Below are 20,029 nucleotides of genomic sequence, written 5' to 3'. Positions count from 1 at the left end.
CAAACCTACACGTGCAAAATCAAAGAAGCGCCGCATTCCTGTCTAGCCAACCTAATGTAGACCTGAAAACGGCCCCCGACCACAAGTCTCTGCCAAAGCCACGCCCCCCGACATGTTTCGTGGTATGCCAACCCTATGATTAAGCTCCAGTGGGAGGAGCGAAACATGTCGGGTGGCTTGGCTTTGGTGGAGATTTTTGGGCTGAGGTTGTTTTCAAGCCTACACTATGTTGGCGGGATGGGAGTGTGGTGGTGCTTCGATTTTATACATGTATCGCTTTGGTTGGGCACCTTTTGGCAGCCGGCACCTTTTTCCCTCGTGACTGCGAGAGTTTGGCTTTCCCAGCTTGAGCAGCATTCAGACTTGGCACCAAGTTCACATTGACAAAAACATTATATGCAAATCCTTTGGCAGGTAAAACTGCTCCTAAATATGTTTTTTGGTTTGTTCAACTATAAAGCTTATTATTAGGTTTTTAAAATATTTTTATTCTAACTGCAATTTTTTTAATTTTAGGCAAGATTCTACGCCCCAACAACCATATTTATTGATGAGATTGACTCAATTTGCAGCCGCAGAGGCACCTCAGAAGAGCATGAAGCCAGCAGGAGAGTTAAAGCGGAGCTTTTGGTGCAGATGGATGGTAACCCCCTCTTCTCTTTTTTATCATATGGTCGCTCCACCCAGAACTGTTCATAACTCTTTTCACAGATGAGTTTATTTACTTAAATGACCAAATCTTATCGTCAACCCCCCTAAATTACGGGCATTGGCATTTTTAGCTGACTTTTCAATAAAATTCAAATACTTTTTTTTTTTTTCTTGACAAAAAATACTATTTTTTTTTTATTTAACATATACAGGAAACTCAAAACACATCTTAAAAAAATATTGTTTACACTCATTTTCATATTGGATCTCATATACATTTTTCCACATAAATGAATGCTTCTGTACCCCACTAGTCTGCCATCTCCAGCTATCCAACTCTCACCTGCTACTAGCTGTATGGTTTTCGTGCCTAAGGCTTTGCCACTCGGAGTGTGTCTGTCTGATTCTGGCCCTGGGGGAGGGGGGGGGGGTTTATGACACAAATTACCCAGTAATGCCATAAAGTCTTATTGGCCTTGTATCTATTTAGATTTTGTGGAGGAGTGGTCTGTTCCCACTGTGGATCTGTGGGAACAATGTCTCCCCTTTTTAATAGGGTGCTTACTATTCCAGTAAAAAATGTGCCGCTCTTAACTACTTTCACCTCCTTCCTGCTCAGGCCAATTTTCATCTTTTAACACTGTCACACTTTAACACCTATTACTCTGTACATTTATTATTTTTGCTATATAAATAAAAATTATTTGAAAAAAAATAAAATCTGTTCAAGTTTTGCAAATAATCTTTTCTAAATTGAAACCAAAATGTATTCTGCGTCACTTTGGTAAAAAATAACCCAAATCGGTGTATATTTAGTCTGTGTGAAAGCTATGGAGTCTACAAACCTATGTATGGTGTGTGTGTGTGTGTGTGTGTATGTGTATGTATGTATGTGTGTGTGTGTGTATATATATGTATGTATATATATATATATGTATGTATGTATGTATATATATATATATATATATATATATATATATATATATATATATATATATAATCTGTATGTAAATTGATCAGTCCTGACTGTCTATCACTTGGTGAGGCCCTAAAATGGTAAGACAGTACAAATTCCCCCCCCAAATGAGTCCTTTTTGGAAAGTAGACAGTTCAAGGTATTTAGTAAGAGGCATGGTGAGGTTTTTTAAGGTTTTTTTTTTGTCACAATTTTTTGGAAAATGAAAGTCCCAGCCTATAAGAAACCCTTTCTAGAACTTTCTCACTCTGCCCTTCATCTGATTTAAATCCCAAAATTCTGAGGGACAGGAACAGAGATTGTTAGTCTCTCACTGTTTTTTTAAAACCTTTGTACAGAGGGTCGACGTGCAGCTTTTACGATATGTTCCCCAGTGACACCATGGCATCTGAATGTGGTTCTCTCTGTGCTTTACAAACTGCCATTTGAACCCATTCCAGGGGTGTCAACTTGGTGGCCCCCCAGCTGTTGCGAAACTACAAGTCCCATCATGCCTCTGCCGGAGGGAGTCACGCTTGTAACTGTTAGTCTTGCAATGCCTCATGGGACTTCTAGTTTCGCAGCAGCTGGAGGGGCACCAGTGCATTAGACTATCCTCTCTACCCTAACCCACAAGGTGGTGTCTTGTAATCTTTATCTCTGAGGTGAGTGAGTGGAAAATTTCAAGGGGTACGAATACTTTTTTAAAGCACTGTATGTTTAAAATGCCAATGTGATAATTCTCTCCTTCCTCTTATTCTCACAATACTAAACTAGAGTTCAGCTTTAGATGTCTTTCTTTCATTCATTCATAAAGGATATCCTATTGTATTTTGTGTGAATTTAAAGCCTGGTACACACGGAGTGTTTTTTTCATTCAACCCAGCAGGTAGAACAAAGAAAACCTGTCAGCTCTGGTTAGAGCCGCTGTACTGACGATCCAATGTTAATTTTGCATTGCAAGGTTGTGTTGAGGCTCAGGTCTTCCTTCTTGCCTAAGATTAATTTATACCTATAAACTCAGCCATGACATTGTTCCTTTGTCCCTCTGTCAGACTCTAGCTCAGCAAAAGAAAAGTTCCCCTCTATTGTCTGGATGTAGATCTGACTAATATCTGTCCCTTTTTTCCACAAAGGATTCTTTTTGTAATCCGGGGTCAACACTGTAAAGGGGCTCTAGCTTCTCGTTCCACTATTTCTAAGTGGCTCACACAGACCATTCAATCTTCTTGGCAGTCCCCAGTTTTGCACAGCGTGGCTGCAAACGTCCTCTTCTGGGGTCCCATGGCGGCTGTCTCGTCTCCGCCCCTCAAGAGCTAACCCCCTCTGGGAAGCTCTCTCCCGAGGGGGTCACCGTGCAGGGGTGCTCCCGTGTTATACACACGGCGTGAATAGCGGCCGAGTGTATAACTCGGGCCTGCTACCCCCCCCCCCCCCCCCGGCGGCCGCGTCACTGCATTTGATTGACAGCAGTGGGAGCCAATGGCTGTGCTGCTATCCAGTGTGGAGTCGTTCAGACATTGAGAGAACAACGCGGGATCACGCCCACGGAGAGTGCATAAAAAAAAAAATGGTAACGCACATTGATACAAATTTTTAATATATATATTTTTTTTCATTAGGGACATAATGGTTTCTTTCTTTGGGGCACTGTTTTTTAATACATACCATGTTCAGGTTTTTTATCATATGCTGAAAAAATTAAGAAAAAGTAATTGTACTGTCTTCTTAAACTGTATTTTTTTTTATTTTTTATCCTAGGTGTAGGTGGTACATCTGAGAACGAGGACCCATCTAGAATGGTAATGGTTCTAGCAGCTACCAACTTTCCATGGGATATCGATGAAGCTTTGAGGAGACGTTTGGAGAAAAGAATTTACATTCCATTACCTTCTAGTTAGTAGAAATTTTGTAACAGTACCACACCTGCCACTACTAGAGATTTGGAATTGCGTTTTTTTTTTTTATCATTATCATAGATTTTATTGAGAAGGATTACATTACAGGGTAAGGTAAAAAGGATGAAATACATTCCCCCCCCCCCCCATGAAATGGTAGGCCTAGTAGCCTAGGTTTTGCGTGCATAGGTGGATTACATAACGCATTCAATAATGAACAACATGTGAGAGAATGGACTCTCATGTAGAGATGACTGGATTGAAATTCTGTGAGGAGGTCCCTAGAACCCCCCCCAAAAAAAAGGTAGAAATGCGGAGGAAAGGAAGGGTAGGGAGGGGAGTTGCACCAATTATGATGCCTATTGACACCAGGATGGTGAAAACAGAAACGGAGCAGGGTACTTTTGAAGGGGGGTGTCAATGATTGAGGTGTGGGGTGGACCCATTGTTGTAGTGTGGAGGATTCCAAAAGGCCTCCAGACAGGTGTTCTTATCGAAGGTGTCAACTGACCCGGGGCCTGTTGGCCAGCTCCATAATATGAGAAAGGAGATTTTAAGGTTATCATGTTCCTCTGGAGATGTTTATTCCATGAAAGCTTGCCATCTGGAGTAGAGATGCTTGCTGGAGTTTTCTTGTTTAAAGGTGGTGTTGTGTTTGTCCTTTTTATATAGCAGGTGTAGGAGTTCTCTTTTGACCTGTGAGACCTTGGGGGGGGGGGGGGGGGGATAGAAAACCAGTTCCTTTTTAAATAGATCTCCTAGCAACTAGGAGGCAGATCAGGATCCAGTTTTTGTGTGGGCGTTGGGAGACCATGTTAGACGTTTGTCCCAATATCCAAAGATACAAAGTAGTGCGTCTTTTGGTAGCTTGAGCAAGGTTATACCATATATGAATGATAGGACTTGTTCCCAGAAGGTAGAGATATACGTGCATGGCCAAAAACGGTTGGTTATTGAAGGTTTGGGTTGTTGGCATAGGGGGCAGGTAGCTATTCTTGGGTTGTTTTTATCATGGAGTAAAGGGATTTAGGCACGGTGGAGGGTTTTCAGTTGGGTCTCTCTCCAAGATTCGTTGGGAATCAATTGGTAGGGTTTTGTTATAACCTTGTAAAATGTTGTCTGCCATGTCAGTATCGTGAAAGTCTCTGCCCCAGTTTGCTGCTGAGGATGCTAGTGACAGTGTTTTTTTGCAGTAAAGGTTTATATATTTCGGAGATTGTATAGGAGCCTTTTTGGATCAATTGGTCTGTAATGGACACTTTGAATCTTTTACATTCTTCTCTGCATGCGTTGCGGATGAAGCTGACACGTCTGACAGGTATCCTTTCCCACTTCCGGGATCCTTAGTCGCTGGGCCAGTAGGAGAGGAGCGGGCCTCGCGCATGCGCAGTAGGGTTCACTTCGTAAAGCCAAAAGGTTAGACTGCCAGGTATCCTTACCCGCAATGATGGCGACAGCTGATGGAAACATCAGCTGCGGTGCTGACATAGCTAGACTTCAGGACAGGTAAGTGCCCTATTAGTAAAAGCCAGCAGCTGCAGTATTTTTTTTTTTTTTTTTTTGGGCGGACCTCCGCTTTAGGCCTAAATATGGCAGTTCTATACACGTATATAACTACAAACTATTAGAAGAGGTTTTTTTACACACTTCAAAAAGATCATCTACATTAAGGAGATCTTTTACATGTATAACTAAAATATTGAAAAATCTATAAGGCTACTTTCACACTGAGGCTCTATAGCGCAAAAAAAAAACGCCTCTCCGGTCACTCCAGTGTGAAAGCCTAAGGGCTTTTACATCGGAGTGGTGTGCTGGCAGGACGCCTATCCCAGTGTGAAAGTGCCCTAAATGACCTTTTTAAAGCCATTCTTTTCTAGGGAATTATCTGTCGGTGACTCTGTCACCACCCCATATCTTCACTCCCCAGGGATAGGGAAATCTAAGAAGTTTTTTATCTCCTCCCTCCCAGTGATCACAGGACACATGCAGCATTCCAAACCTGATCTTTCTTTGCTTAATTAAAGATGTTTTGTTTGATTTCTTGTTAAGAAAAAGAGGATGTTTTGTTTGAAGTTGCACTTAATGGCAGTGGTGCGCCCCTCTGACATTGTGGAAACCATGCGCTGTAAGTGGACCTTGAGAACCACTGTTAAGATAGTGTTTTAGGGCAGCACAAGGTTACCCACTAAGGCTGGGAACTGTAACAATGCATTGTATCACATCTTTAGTTCAAATAGATTCATAGATTTTCTACATGCAATACAAAGTATGATCAATAAACCTATATTATTTGATATGTTTAAAATGCTAATCAATAGAACCAAAAAATACAATTACAAAGAATTTATACTAAGTAAGGGAAAGGGAGGTGTTACCAAGTACCATAGGAAGGTGGAATTGGGGGGGGGGGGGGGGCAGTGAGGAAGGAGGGCTGTATCGCATATATCAAGATACACATATGAAAAAGCTACCTTTTTGTGTTTCAGCTCCAGGAAGAGAGGAGCTTCTGCGAATAAACCTTAAAGAGCTGGAGGTTGCAGATGATGTTGACATTGCAAGCATAGCGCATAACATGGAAGGTTACTCTGGTGCAGATATTACTAATGTGTGCAGGTATGTCACTCTTCATATATTATAATATGGAGATTACATTTAAATGTAACATTACTTGCATAGTAATGGAAACTTTTAGTGAAAATGTTCTAATTTCTTGCGGCCCTCGTGTAAAGAGGAGACGTGGATGCTTCAAAAAGTGAAATACGGGTTGGTTGCTTTAAGAGGGAGCATTTTTAAAATCAAAGTACCAGGGTTTTAGGTATTTTTTTTCTTTATTTTTTACTATGTGTATACAATGTTCTTTTTACAAATTTAAATGTGTTACATGACAAAGGATTCCCAGAACACTATGGGATACCTAAATAGCACAACAGTAGCTGCCTGGATTGAGACTTTTTTTTTTATTATTTAAAACCTTGGATGGAGTAGTTTTTATAAGGGACACAAGCTCCCAACTTGCTAATGAGGTTTTGTAAACAGGTTTTTTACAAAAGATAGTAAAGAGGCAGAAGAAATCTGCACCCTGTATGACTGGCCTTAGTTATTAAGTGCTTATCTTTTCATTCATCCCTACACATGCTCATTATATCCAGAATACATTAAATATAATTCTATATATACAGCTGTGTTTAACTAGCAAAATTTGCTAAGGGTTTTTGAATACTTTAACCACTTCAGCCCCGGACAATTTCGCTGGCCAAAGACCAGAGCACTTTTTGCAATTCAGGACTGCGTCGCTTTAACTGACAATTGCGCGGTCGTGCGACGTGGCTCCCAAACAATTTTTATTTTCCCCTCAAATAGAGCTTTCTTTTGGTGGTATTTGATCACCTCTGCGCTTTTTATTTTTTGTGCTATAAACAAAAATAGAGCCACAATTTTGATAACATTTTTTTACTATAGTCAATATCCCCAAAATATATATAACATTTTTTTCCCGCAGTTTAGGCCGATACTTATTGCAATTTTTTTTTACCAAAAATATGTATTATAAGCGTATATTGATTGGTTTGTGCAAAAGTTATAGCATCTACAAAATAGGGGTAGTTTTACGGCATTTTTATTATGATTTTTTACTAGTAATGGCGATCTGCAATTCTTATCGTGACTGCGACTTTACGGTAGACACTTTTGACACCATTGTCATTTTTACAGCGATCGGCGCTATAAAAATGCACCGATTACTGTGAAAATTACACTGGTAGTGAAGGGGTTAACCACTAGGTGGCGCTGCAGGGGTTAAGTGTGTCCTAGGGAGTGCTTCTAACTGTGGGGGCTGTGTGCGACACAGTGATCACTGCTCCCAATTTACAGGAAGCTGTGATCTGTGCCCTGTCGCTAGGAAGACTGGGGAAATGTTTGTTTACATCAGCATTTCCCCGTTCTTCCCCTCTGTGAAACGATCGTGGGTATCCCCATGGAGGGGCTGTGTGTGACACACACACACACCCACCCACCTACCTGTGCCATTCTGCCAACGTATATCGTTGTGCGATGGTCGGCAAGCACTTAAAGTGTTTTCAGGCAAATATTAATATATATATATATATATATATATATATATATATATATATATATATATATATATATATATATATATATATATATATATATATATATATATATATATAATCTGAAAAACAAAATGTTTTACCTGCTAAAGCAGGGGTGGGCAATTATTTTTTCGATGGGGCCACATGAGAAACTAAAAATATTTTGGAGGGCCGGGCCAAAAGGCTAAACTCAATACTGCATAAAATCAATTGTATTTCTTTATAAAAAGCAGTAAATATCATTGTTGGACAACTGGTACGAGTACTTGTTATAGTTAAACAATGAAAAAGTGAGGTTGCCTTACAAGAATTTTTTTTTAATTTATTAAACAAAATTTCCCAAAACAATGAACATTTTTCACTATTTGTGACTCATATTAGTGAAAATTTCCAGAGAGGATCAGAGACTGCGCACATGATACCAGAGAGGATCAGAGACTGCGCACATGATACTAGAGAGGATCAGAGACTGCAGACATTGTCCCCATAAAGTCCTGCCAAACGACAATGTATGCCGTGTCATAAATTATGGTTTATGTATGTCTTATTGTCTTAGTGATTGATTCACATCACAACTTCATTGATAGCTTTTTTTTTGTATGATTTTTAGTTTTGCTCATTACTGCCACACACGTGCAATGCATGGCTGCATGTGTGTGGCAGTGATGAGCAAAAGCAAAAATCATACAAAAAATAAGGGTATCAATTTCAAATCAATGAAGTTGTGATGTTAATCAATCACTAAGACATACATAAACCAGTGTGCCATCAATTGCTGCCAGTGTGCCATCAATTGCTGCCAGTGTGCCATCAATTGCTGCCAGTGTGCCATCAATTGCTGTCAGTGTGCCACCAGTGTGCCATCAATTGCTGCCAGTGTGCCATCAATTGCTGCCAGTGTGCCACCAGTGTGCCATCAATTGCTGCCAGTGTGCCATCAATTGCTGCCAGTGTGCCATCAATTGCAGCCATTGTGCCATCAATTGCTGCCAGTGTGCCATCAATTGCTGCCAGTGTGCCACCAGTGTGCCATCAATTGCTGCCAGTGTGCCATCAGTTGCTGCCAGTGTGCCATCAGTTGCTGCCAGTGTGCCATCAGTTGCTGCCAGTGTGCCATCAGTTGCTGCCAGTGTGCCATCAGTTGCTGCCAGTGTGCCATCAATTGCTGCCAGTGTGCCACCAGTGTGCCATCAATTGCTGCCAGTGTGCCATCAATTGCTGCCAGTGTGCCACCAGTGTGCCATCAATTGCTGCCAGTGTGCCACCAGTGTGCCATCAATTGGTGCCAGTGTGCCATCAATTGCTGCCAGTGTGCAATCAATTGCTGCCAGTGTGCCACCAGTGTGCCATCAATTGCTGCCAGTGTGCCACCAGTGTGCCATCAATTGCTGCCAGTGTGCCATCAATTGCTGTCAGTGTGCCACCAGTGTGCCATCAATTGCTGCCAGCATCCCCACAAGCAAGTACCTGATGATGATGATGATGATGATGATGATGATGAAATCTCTGTCCTGTCAGTGTTTTGCTGCCTGCAGTCCTCGGCCGTCTCGGGTCTCCTACAGCAGCCTGTGCAGTGTGCACAGTGTGAGGTGAGGAGTCGGGACCGGGTCATTACTTGGCGGGAATTGGGGGACTTTTTTGAATTCGGGGACACTCACTCCACGTGGTGACGGGTGGCTGGGAATGCCGTCAGCGGGGGGCGGGAAAGGAAGCGTGGCCAGCTCCAATGGCTTCTTCGGCTGAATCAGCGGGGGGCGGGAAAGGAGGCGCGGCTAACACCCACGGGTTTCTTCGGCTGCACCAGCGGGGGGGGCGGGAAAGAGGTGCGGCTAACACCCGCAATTCTTTCGGCTGCAAATTCAGACTTCAAATTCAGATTTCTAGCGATCCGCCCGGGGGCCGGATTAAAAGGTCCGCCGGGCCGTATACGGCCCGCGGGCCGTAGTTTGCCCACCTCTGTGCTAAAGTGTGAAACTCTGTATAGCTATTCGGTAGTTGACAAACCTTTTGACATCTGCACAGCCAGGCAGGTGAATACCATAATTCATTCCTAAGATGGCTTTACAGGTTCTAGATCTCCCTGTGTACGTCCAGTTTGCTCATTTGTCAATGAATTGGTATCCTTGTCTTGCCTAATTGTTTGCAGGGAACACAAGACATTTAAGCCTGAAATATGTATGCTTTTAATGGAGCGGTGATTGATTGATAAATTAACAAAGCCAGAGAGACCAGGAGTCTTAAAAGGATACTCATTTCATTCAATGCAGGTATCCTGTAAATAACCAATACTTTGCATACTACAGACTTGTATGATAGAATGTGTCTAAATAGTGGTTTGGACTAACATTGTATTCTTGTGTACACAGAGATGCTTCCTTGATGGCAATGAGAAGACGTATTGAAGGACTTTTGCCAGAAGAAATTCGAAATCTTTCCAAGGATGACATGCACATGCCTACCACAATGGAAGATTTTGAGGCAGCTTTAAAGAAAGTCTCAAAATCAGTATCTGCACCAGACATTGAAAAATATGAAAAGTGGATAGCAGAGTTTGGTTCTTGTTGAACAGCCATATTTTGTTATTGGGGAGATTTCTGCCTTAAGTCTTAAAGAGCACCTGTCATGTGCACCTAAAAATCAGAACCCTCTTTGCATAGAATTATTGGTGGGCGTACCGCTTCAATTCATGGAAGTGGTGGCCAAAAAACAAAAGATGTACCAGAGGGAGCCTGCTAAGGTGGTAGGTAACTTTGATTCTTCTGTGCATGTCACATATGTGCTCTATTTGTTTTCATTATATTTGTAGAGTGTTGGGACTGGATCCTGCTGTGTTTTTTGTAATATCTATGATTTAATAAATAATAAAAAGCTCTGTTTTCATTCAACATGTTGGATTTTGAATTAGTCATGTCCTAATAATATATCCTAAAAATGTGAATGTACTGTGTGTGTGTGTGTGTGTGTGTGTGTGTGTATGTATGTATGTGTGTGTGTGTATATATGTATGCATGTATGTATATGTGTGTGTGTGTGTGTGTATATATATATATATATATATATATATATATATATATATATATATATAATATATGTGTGTATATGTGTGTATATATATATATATATATGTGTGTGTGTATGTATGTGTGTGTGTGTGTGTGTGTGTGTGTATATATATATATTAATAAATAAATAAAATATATTGTATGTATGTGTATTTAGATACCTGTTTAAACCAACTTGTCATTCCTTTTTTTTTTTAAGTGTAAGTTCAACTTTTTTTTTTTTCCTCTCGTGTTAACAACAAAGAATAAAGATAAATAAATAATTTGTACGTACAGTGCATCCGGGAAGTATTCACATCGCTTCACCTTTTCCACATTTTGTCATGTTATAGCCTTATTCCAAAATGGATTAAAGCGGTGGTTCACCCTCCTTCGCATCATTAGACCATTACTTTCGGCATCGTAGCGCGAGCTACGGTATGCCGGTCTTAAATTTTTAATCCCCGTACTCACTGTGCTATCGATGATTGAAGATTCTGACTCCCGCGGGGAATGGGCGTGCCTATGGAGAGGGAGGATGATTGACGGCCGGCTCTGGCACGTCACGCTCCCCGAAGACAGCCGGAGTAGGTCTCGGCTATTCACGGCGCCTGCGCACAGGCTATGCGCAGGCGCCGTGAATAGCCAAGCCTATTTCGGCTATTTCCGGAGAAGCGTGACGTGCCAGGGCCGGCCGTCAATCGCCTTCTCTCACCATAGGAACGCCCATTCCCCGGATTCTTCAATCATCGATAGCACAGTGAGTACGGGGATAAAAAATGTAAGACCGGCATACCGTAGCTCGCGCTACGATGCCGAATGTAATGGTCTTATAAAAAAAAAACTTTTTTTTTAACAGGGTGAACCCCCGCTTTAAATTAATAATTTTCCTCCCAAATTCTACAAACTGACAATGTAAGAGAAGTGTGTGTTTTTTTTTTTTTCTTTAATAAATTTCCAAAGATTTCAAATGAACAAAAACACCACATGTACACAAGTATTTACAGCCTTTGCCATGAAAACCAAATTTGAGCTCAGGTGCATCCTGTTTCAACTGATTATCCTTGAGATGTTTCTATAACTTGATTGGATTCCACCAGTGTTAAATTCAGTTGATCATTAGACATGCTTTGGAAAGACACACGCCTGTCTATTTAACACCTTTTGCACTGACCATACACAAATTTGTGTTCATGGCTTGAAGGGGTTAAACCAAGGTGATGCCAGCAGCTACAGGCATCATCACATCACGCCGTGCCATTTTTTATTTTTTTTTATTTTTATAACCAGCAGCTGGCTTTTTAGTTATGACAACCGATGCAACTAAAGGCCGCTCAGGTGGAATCCTAAAGGAGCGGGAGGGGGTATTCCCTCCCACCGCTCTTCCCAGGCCTCCCCTCCCACCGGGAGACCCGAGCCACCAGCCGACACATCCGCCGACTATGCCGAGACCCGAAGAAAGCCTGATTCGGCTTTGATCCAGTCTCCGATGTAAAATCCCATAAGCGACATCACTTCCGGTTTACCCAGATGCCAATGGCGCAGATTAAATTTTTTTCCCGATTTGAATACTTTTGAGTGCAAAAGGAGAGATTTGGGATTTAAAGGGAAAATTTTTAAAAAAGTGCCCCTGCTTGTGCAGCAAAGAAAATGAATATGTAAGTCGCGCCCGCAAATGTAAACTGTGTTCAAATGACACATGTGGTATTGCTGCAATCGTCCGAGTGAGAGCACTAATTCTAGCAAAAGACCTAACTAACCTGGTAACTGTTACATTTAAACATCTATGGAGACTTTTAGGTACCGTAGTTTGTCACCAGTATTTACTCTGCGTAATTACTTTCACATTTACAAAAAAAAAAATTGGGCTAACTTTACTGTTTATTTTTATTCATGAAAGTCTTTTCCCCCAAAAATTAACATTTGAAAGACCGCTGCACAAATACTGTGTGATTGCCATTTTATTCTCTAGGGTCTCTGCTTAATAATGTTTGGGGGTTCTAAGTTATTTGAGCAAAAAGTATGTATTTTAACTTTATGCCTAAACCTATTTCTTACATTTGTTGCTTACAAAAGGATAAGGTCCCACACTTAACAGTGAATGTCACAGAGCACAAACCAAGCCATGAAGTCCCAAGGAATTGTCTGTAGACCTCCGAGATAGGATTGTATCGGCACATATCTGGGGAAGGATACAGAAAAATTTCTGCAGCCTTGAAGGTCCCAATGAGCACAGTGGTGGCCTCCATCATCCATAAATGAAAGAAGTTTGGAACCACCAGAACTCTTCCTAGAGCGGACCACCCTGTCAAAATACGGGGGGAGACGGGCCTACAGTGAAGCATGGTGGTGGCGGCATCACTGTATGTTTTTTTAGTGGCAGGAACTGGGACACAGTCATGAATGAGGGAAAGATGATTGAAGCAACGTACAGAGACATCCTTGATTAAAAAAAAAAAACTGCTACAGAACGCTCTGGGGCAAAGGTTCCTCTTGCAACAGGACAACGACCCTAAGCACGCAGCCAAGATAAAGGAGTGGTTATGGGACAACGCTGTGAATGTCCTCGAGTGGCCCAGACTTGAACATCTCTGGAGAGATCTGAAAAATGGCTGTGCACCAACGCTCCCCATCCAAACTGATGGAGCTTAAGAGGTCCCGCAAAGAAGAATGGGAGAAACCGCCCAAAAAATAGGATTTTTGTACTCACCGTTAAATCCATTTCTCTGAGTTCATGGACGGACACAGCAGCATTGACCTTGGGAGTTATATATCCTTCCTTTCAGGAGAGACTAGATAGAAAAACAGCGCTTCAAGTGTTAACACTTCTCAGTACAGCACCTCCCAGGGGGCGGGTCCCCCGGGTACATCCCACTCTCTGCATCATGCAGCTCCAGTTCGTAAACAAGCAGTACAAACAAAAGGAGGGGTGGGTGCTGTGTCCGTCCATGAACTCAGAGAAATGGATTTTACGGTGAGTACAAAAATCCTATTTTCTCTTCCAATCATTGACGGACACAGCAGCATTGACCTTAGGGACGTCCCCAAGCAGTGTAAATTTTTTTTCGAGGGGTGGGAAAACACAGCAAACCAAGCTTCATCCCCAAACAAACCAGAGTTCCTCAACGGAGGAACTTCAACCTTAAACAGCCGCCTGTAAAAGATGCACTCACGCACATCCACCTTGTAAAACTTTGAGATGGTGTGGATTGATGACCAGGTCGCTGCCTTACACACCTGTAAAACAGACGCTTGATGGCGGAAAGCCCAAGAGGCACCAATCGCCCTGGTCGAATGCACCGTAACCTGAAAGGGGGGCGCCGGCGCCCTGCCCCTTTAGGGCATAGGCCTGGAGCACAACCTGTCTGATCCACCTAGAAATGGTGGCCAACGAGACAGCCAGATCTTTCTTAGGATCAGTCACCGACACGAACAGTAAGTCTGACTTCCGAAACAGAGCCGTAGCAGACAAGTACACCCGTAGGGCCCGAACCACGTCCAAGGAATGCAAAGTGGCCTCCTTCGGGTTTTTCGGCCGAGGACATAAGGATGGCAGAACAATGTCCTCATTAATGTGAAAAGCCGAAACAACCTTTGGAAGGAATGACGGCTGCGGCCACAGCACCACCTTATCCTTATGGATGACCAAGTAAGAAGCCTTGCAAGACAAGACCGCCAGTTCAGATACCCATCTGACCAAGGTAATTGCCACCAGAAAAACCACCTTCTGGGACAGAGTCAACAAAGGAATCTTCCGAATGTCCTCAAACAGAGCCTCTTGAAGCACCGAAAGGACGAAATTCAAGTCCCGTGGAGGACGCACAGTGCACAAACGTACACACCAGGGAGTGCACCACCAAGGGTCGCTGAAAGACAGCTAGAGCCGAAATCTGACTCTTAACCGTACTTAAGGCGAGAGAGCCTGATCCACTCCATGCTGTAAGAACCGCAGAATTCGGGGACATCACGTATGTACTGGGGCGCCATTTCATCTCCTCACACAGATAAATCTTTCGTGAAGTAGACTTCCATGCTCGTAGCATGGTAGAGATCACCGAGCCCGACAGGCCTCGGTCCTTCTGCACCTGGCTCTTAACAGCCATGCCGTTAAAGCCAGCGACTGTAAAGCAGGGTGAAAGATAGGACCCTGCGACAGGAGATCTTCTCTCAGGGGGTAGACGCCAAGGGACGTCTGCCACCAGACGTACCAGGGACGGTGCGGCCAATCTAGAGCGATCAGGATTGTTGGTATCCCCTCGGCTTCCACTCTGCACAGCAGGCAAGGAAGAAGCTTTAGAGGCGGGAAGGCGTAGATTAGGCGATAGTGACCCCACACTGCCACTGACGCGTCTGCCAACGGGTCTCTTGACCTGGCCATGAACCGCGACACCTTCCGATTGAGACGGGACGCCAGAAGATCCATGTCTGGAGTGCCCCACTTGTGGCACAAACTCGTCCAGGTGTAGCAACCATTCTCCTTGGTCTAGTGTTTGGCGACTTAGGTAGTCGGCTTGCCAGTTCAGCACCCCTGGAATGTAAACCGCCGAGAGAGCCGGAACGTACCTTTCGACCCACCGGAGGATGTGCACTACTTCCGTCGCTGCAGCCGAGCTCCGTGTGCCCCCCTGATGATTGACGTACGCCACGGCCATGGCGTTGTCGTACTGGATCCTGACTAGTCTGTTCTGCAGACCCAGAGACCACATGGAGAGGCACAGCTTGATCGCCCTGAGCTCCAGGGCATTGATCGGTAGGCGGGACTCCTCCTGAGTCCAGCGCCCCTGGGCTGACTGAACACCCCCCCAGCCGAAGAGGCTGGCATCCGTTGTGACCACCATCCAGTGGCATGGCAGAAACGATTTCCCGGTCCGAAGTACCAGATGTCAGCCACCACACCAGGGAGGACCTGGCCAGTCGACTCACCCGAATCTGGTAATCCAGAGACTAAGGGAGCTTGTCCCCAACGTGACAGAATCTCTTTCTGTAACACTTGAGTGTTGAATTGAGCATAAGGAACCTCCTCGAAAGAGGCCACCATCAGACCCAGCACGCTCATGCAAAAGCGAAGCGACGCCCACTTCTAGGTCGCCAAATCGATGCACCGCAGTGTCTGTACTTTTTCCGTTGGGAGGAAAACCCTCGCCTCCGAGGAGTCCAGGACTAACCCCAGGTATTCCAGTCGATGAGACGGTACCAATACTGACTTCTGGGTATTCAGTAGCCAACCGAATTCTCGTAGGGTCTGACACGTGATAGACACATCCTCTTCTAATTCTGAGCTTGAAGAAGCTCTCAGGAGAAGGTCGTCCAGGTATCCTACGATAGCGATCCCACGCTGCCTCAGCAGGGCCAGAATCGGAGAGAGCACCTTGGTAAAAAAAACCCGTGGTGCCGAGGCCAGGCCGAACGGGAGGGCCACAAATTGAAAATGGGTCTCTCCGACTGCAAAATGCAGAAATCTCTGGTGTTTTGCGCATATGGGGATATGCAGGTATGCGTCCCTGATATCCAAGGATGCTAGAAAATCCCCCTGATGGAGCACTGCCACTACAGAGCGGATCAACTCCATCCTGAATTTTTTCACCTTGACAAAACAATTGAGGGCCTTGAGGTCGAGGATTGGACGGACCTCTTCCTTCTTGGGGACTACAAACAGATTGAAGTAAAACCCCTTAAACCGTTCCGTTGAGGGAACCAGTACAATCACTCTCCTGACCAGCAGATCCTGGACAGCCCCTAACAGAGCCACCTGGCGTTCCGGAGGTTGGAAGGAAAAAAATCTGTTTGGTGGACAAGAGAGAAACTATCTTGTACCCCGAGGAAACTACTTAGCAAACCCATCGGTCGGAAAGAAAAGACCTCCACTGAGCCGCGAAGCTGCCACCCGAGATGCAGGTGGGGGCAGACCTTCATGCAGAGGCAGGCTTGTTGGGCTTGCAGTACCAGGTGCGCTTTTGCCCTTCAGCGGGCACCTTAGCACCCTGAAAACGTTTTCCTGCCGCTCAAAAAAAATGCTTGGGGGGTAGTAAAGGAGGGCCTTTGCTTACGGCGAGGCTCCTTACCCTTTCCAGATTGCGGGAGCAGAGTGCTCTTACCGCCTGTGGCATCTTTTATGTCATCCAGGGACGCCCCAAAGAGCCGTTCACCCTTAAAGGGTAAGTCCACCAAGGCCTTTTTAGAAGACTGGTCCGCAGACCAACACTTCAGCCACACAAGGCGGCATAGCACCACCGCATAGGCAGAAGCCCTGGAGAGCAAGGGGAGCGTATCCAGGGCCGACTCGCAGACAAACTTTAGGCCCTGTACCAACTGGTCAGCCAGGTCCACACAGGCCTCAGAAGCATTATGCGCCTCCAGCTCCTGCAGCAAGGACTTTGCCCGTTTGGTAAGTGTCTGCGACACCAGAGCCCCGGCCAGGACCGGTCTCACTGCCGACCCCACCACTGTGAACATGGAGCGGGCCACAGCCTCAACTCTCCTATCTGCGGGGTCCTTAAAAGCGGGAGCCCCTTCCACAGGCAACGTGGTAGCCTTGTTCAGTCTGGACACAGGGGGGTCCACTGACGGAGGAGATACCCATTTTTTTTTTTTTTAGGAAATCCTCCTTAAACGGGGTAATGGACTGCAAAGTGTTTTGGAACAGCAAAAACTTTCTGCGGCTGATCCCATTCCTTGTACAACAGTTTGTCCAGATATGGAACACAAGGAAACACTTTTGCGGTGCGGGGCGGCTTGCGGAACCCAAAAGGGACCAGCGTCTATGATGCCTCCGCTGAATCCTCAAGTTTGAGTATCCCGCACCGCAGTGATAAGAGCTCCAAACGCCTTATCATGCGCTGACCCTGAAGCAGAGTCATCCTCACTGTCCGTGTGGGCTAGGCCTGCATCTTCTGACATAACGGAACCAGGGCCAGACGCCGTAGCAGGGCCTGATTCTGTGTCAGAGACATCCCCAGAAGAAGGCAGAGGGAGGGGGCACTTTTTACCCCCCTTCTGGCCACTCGCAGCTTCAATCCTGGCAACAAACGCCTCAAGGACTGCCGTCATAGCATCCACCGAGGCCGCAGGAACAGGGGCACTAAGGGTTAATTATGGCATGCTTGGGGTAGAAGCCTCCGGCTCGGACGCTATGCTGACCCACCGTAAATGCCGCCCTTGTACTGCAAGGCAAGACCCACAGGCCACCCTCCCGGCCGCAACAGAGAGCAGAGGACTCACCACCCGCCCAGGCTGTAGTGCTGCTGAGAGCTGAAAACGCTGTCCGTGCTGTGCCGTCCCTCAGGAAGTGTACGGAGAGCCTTGGCGCCGTTATTCTGGTCACTAGAGGCCAAACCCTTTCCAAGATGGCCGCCGACATGCAGAAAAACAGCATGCGGGCTACAAGAAAATGGCCGCCAATTTAATAGGAGCGTGTCACCGGCAAAATGGCGGCCATACACGTGTTTAAAAACATAGTGACAAAAAAACACAGCAAATGCACCAGACCCTGCAGGACCCCCCAGCACACACGGCACCATAAAAGATAAAAAAACAGCACCCCACAGCAGCGGAGCCCCGCAGGCGGACCCCCCACCTCACGGCCATCACCCAGCATGCAGGGAAGGAAGGGAGAGAGGAAAGCAGGGCGGACCCTCGATCGACCTCCCCAGGAATGCACCAGCCGAACCACCCTGCCAAGGCAAGGGGATACTACTTACTTATCCTGCGACCACCGGCTGGAGGCATTCCAGACAGACCCAACGTCCACAGCAGACACGGCATGGCTGTCGGCCCGGCACACTGTGACTCAGCCATAGAGACCGGTCATATGTGTGCCCTGTAGCATATAGCTCAACGGCCACCCCTGGAGCAACGGGGCATGTCGTGGACGGCCCAGCGCGTACCTAAAGGCCGGCACATGCTCGATGGCTGAACATGGGGGGGGACTACAAGGATCGCAGATCCAGCCTGTCACCCAGTCGGCAGTTGATTGTAGATCCCAGGATCCAAAAATGCAGGAAAAACAAAATAAAAGTGACAAAATGGCCGAAAAAAACCTCCAGAGCACATGGGCCCAGAGGAGCAATGTGTTCTAACGCTAGGCAGAAAAAAACTGGAACTGCATGATGCAGAGAGTGAGATGTACTCGGGGGACCCGCCCCCCTGGGAGGTGCTGTACTGAGAGAAGTGTTTTAACACTTGATGTGTTGTTTTTTTTCTGCCTAGTCTCTCCTGAAAGGAAGGATATATAACCCTAAGGTCAATGCTGCTGTGTCCGTCCATGAACGGAAGAGAAATAGATGTGCCAAGCTTGTAGAATTATATTCCAAAATACTTGAGGCTGTAATTGGTGCTTCAACAAAGCATTAAGCAAAGGCTGTGAATACTTAAGTACATGTGATTTTATTTTTAATAAATTTGCAAAGATTTCAAACAAACTTCTTTCACGTTGTCGTTATGGGGTATTGTATGTAGAATTTGGGGGAAAATAATGAATTTAATCCATTTTGGAATAAGGCTGCAACATGACAAAATGTGGAAATAATGAAGCGATGTGAATACTTTCCGTATGCACTGTAGGGATTGCTGCCTCTAAAGCAGTCTCCTTTTATTAACCACCAGAATATTTTACTACTTCCTTCATGACCTGAACCATTTGCTATTCACTGTGCTTTAACTGGCAATTACTCGGTCATGCAACACTGTACGCAAGTTCATTTTTATTTCCACACAAATAGAGCTTTCTTTTGGTGGTATTTAATCACCACTGGGTTTTTTATTTTTTGTATATAAAAACGAAAAAAATACTGAGTTTTGGGGGGAAAAAAATAAATGTTTACCTTATTTTCAGTTAAAAAAAATGTTGCCAACAAATCTATCTTCATAAAATGTAGGCCAACATTTTTTTTTTCTTTGGTAAAAAAATAACCCAAATCCATGTATATTATTTAGTCTGTAGGAAAGTTTATAGTCTACAAACTATGGTATGTGTATTTGAAAACCAAGTGATCGTGAGGGTGGCAAAGCAGAAAACTCAGTCATGGTGAATACAAAATATTTTATTTGATTTTACAGTTTCATATTTTAACAAAACAGAAAATTGATACAAATCGCATTTGATTTTTAAACATTTTGGTTTTCTTTCAAAACCGTAAACTAAAGATTTAATAAGACCTCCCTGCTTTTGATTAATACAAATATAAGCTAATGTATCTATATCTGGATAGCAAAATCACTTAGAACACCATCCTGAGAAAAGGGCGATTTAACATTTTCTTCATGGAAGTAGCTATACATTTTTGATGCCCTTCATTATGCTAAATAGTTACAGGGCTCAAAACATGTTGAAACAGTCTGTTGGTGAATCTACTTATGAATTTTACTAAACAATACCAG

General features: G+C 44.5%; 1 protein-coding gene across 2 annotated transcripts in view; it reads left to right on the top strand.

Annotated features, from left to right (window-relative positions):
• Positions 1 to 10,498, top strand: part of KATNA1 (katanin catalytic subunit A1) — a 53,225-nt gene extending 42,727 nt beyond the window's left edge. For both annotated transcript variants that reach the window (XM_040350597.1, XM_040350598.1), the window contains exons 8-11: positions 517 to 643; positions 3,368 to 3,502; positions 5,991 to 6,117; positions 9,980 to 10,498. In XM_040350597.1, coding sequence (XP_040206531.1) covers positions 517 to 643; positions 3,368 to 3,502; positions 5,991 to 6,117; positions 9,980 to 10,178 — 588 coding nt within the window. In that variant the 3' untranslated portion in view covers positions 10,179 to 10,498. The remainder of the gene's footprint in view (positions 1 to 516; positions 644 to 3,367; positions 3,503 to 5,990; positions 6,118 to 9,979) is intronic.
• The last annotated feature ends 9,531 nt before the right edge of the window (positions 10,499 to 20,029 follow it).

Source organism: Rana temporaria, chromosome 4 (genome assembly GCF_905171775.1).
Source record: "Rana temporaria chromosome 4, aRanTem1.1, whole genome shotgun sequence".
Taxonomy (NCBI): Eukaryota; Metazoa; Chordata; class Amphibia; order Anura; family Ranidae; genus Rana; species Rana temporaria.
Note: the sequence above shows the minus strand (reverse complement) of the source record. Positions and strands in the feature narration are given on the sequence as shown.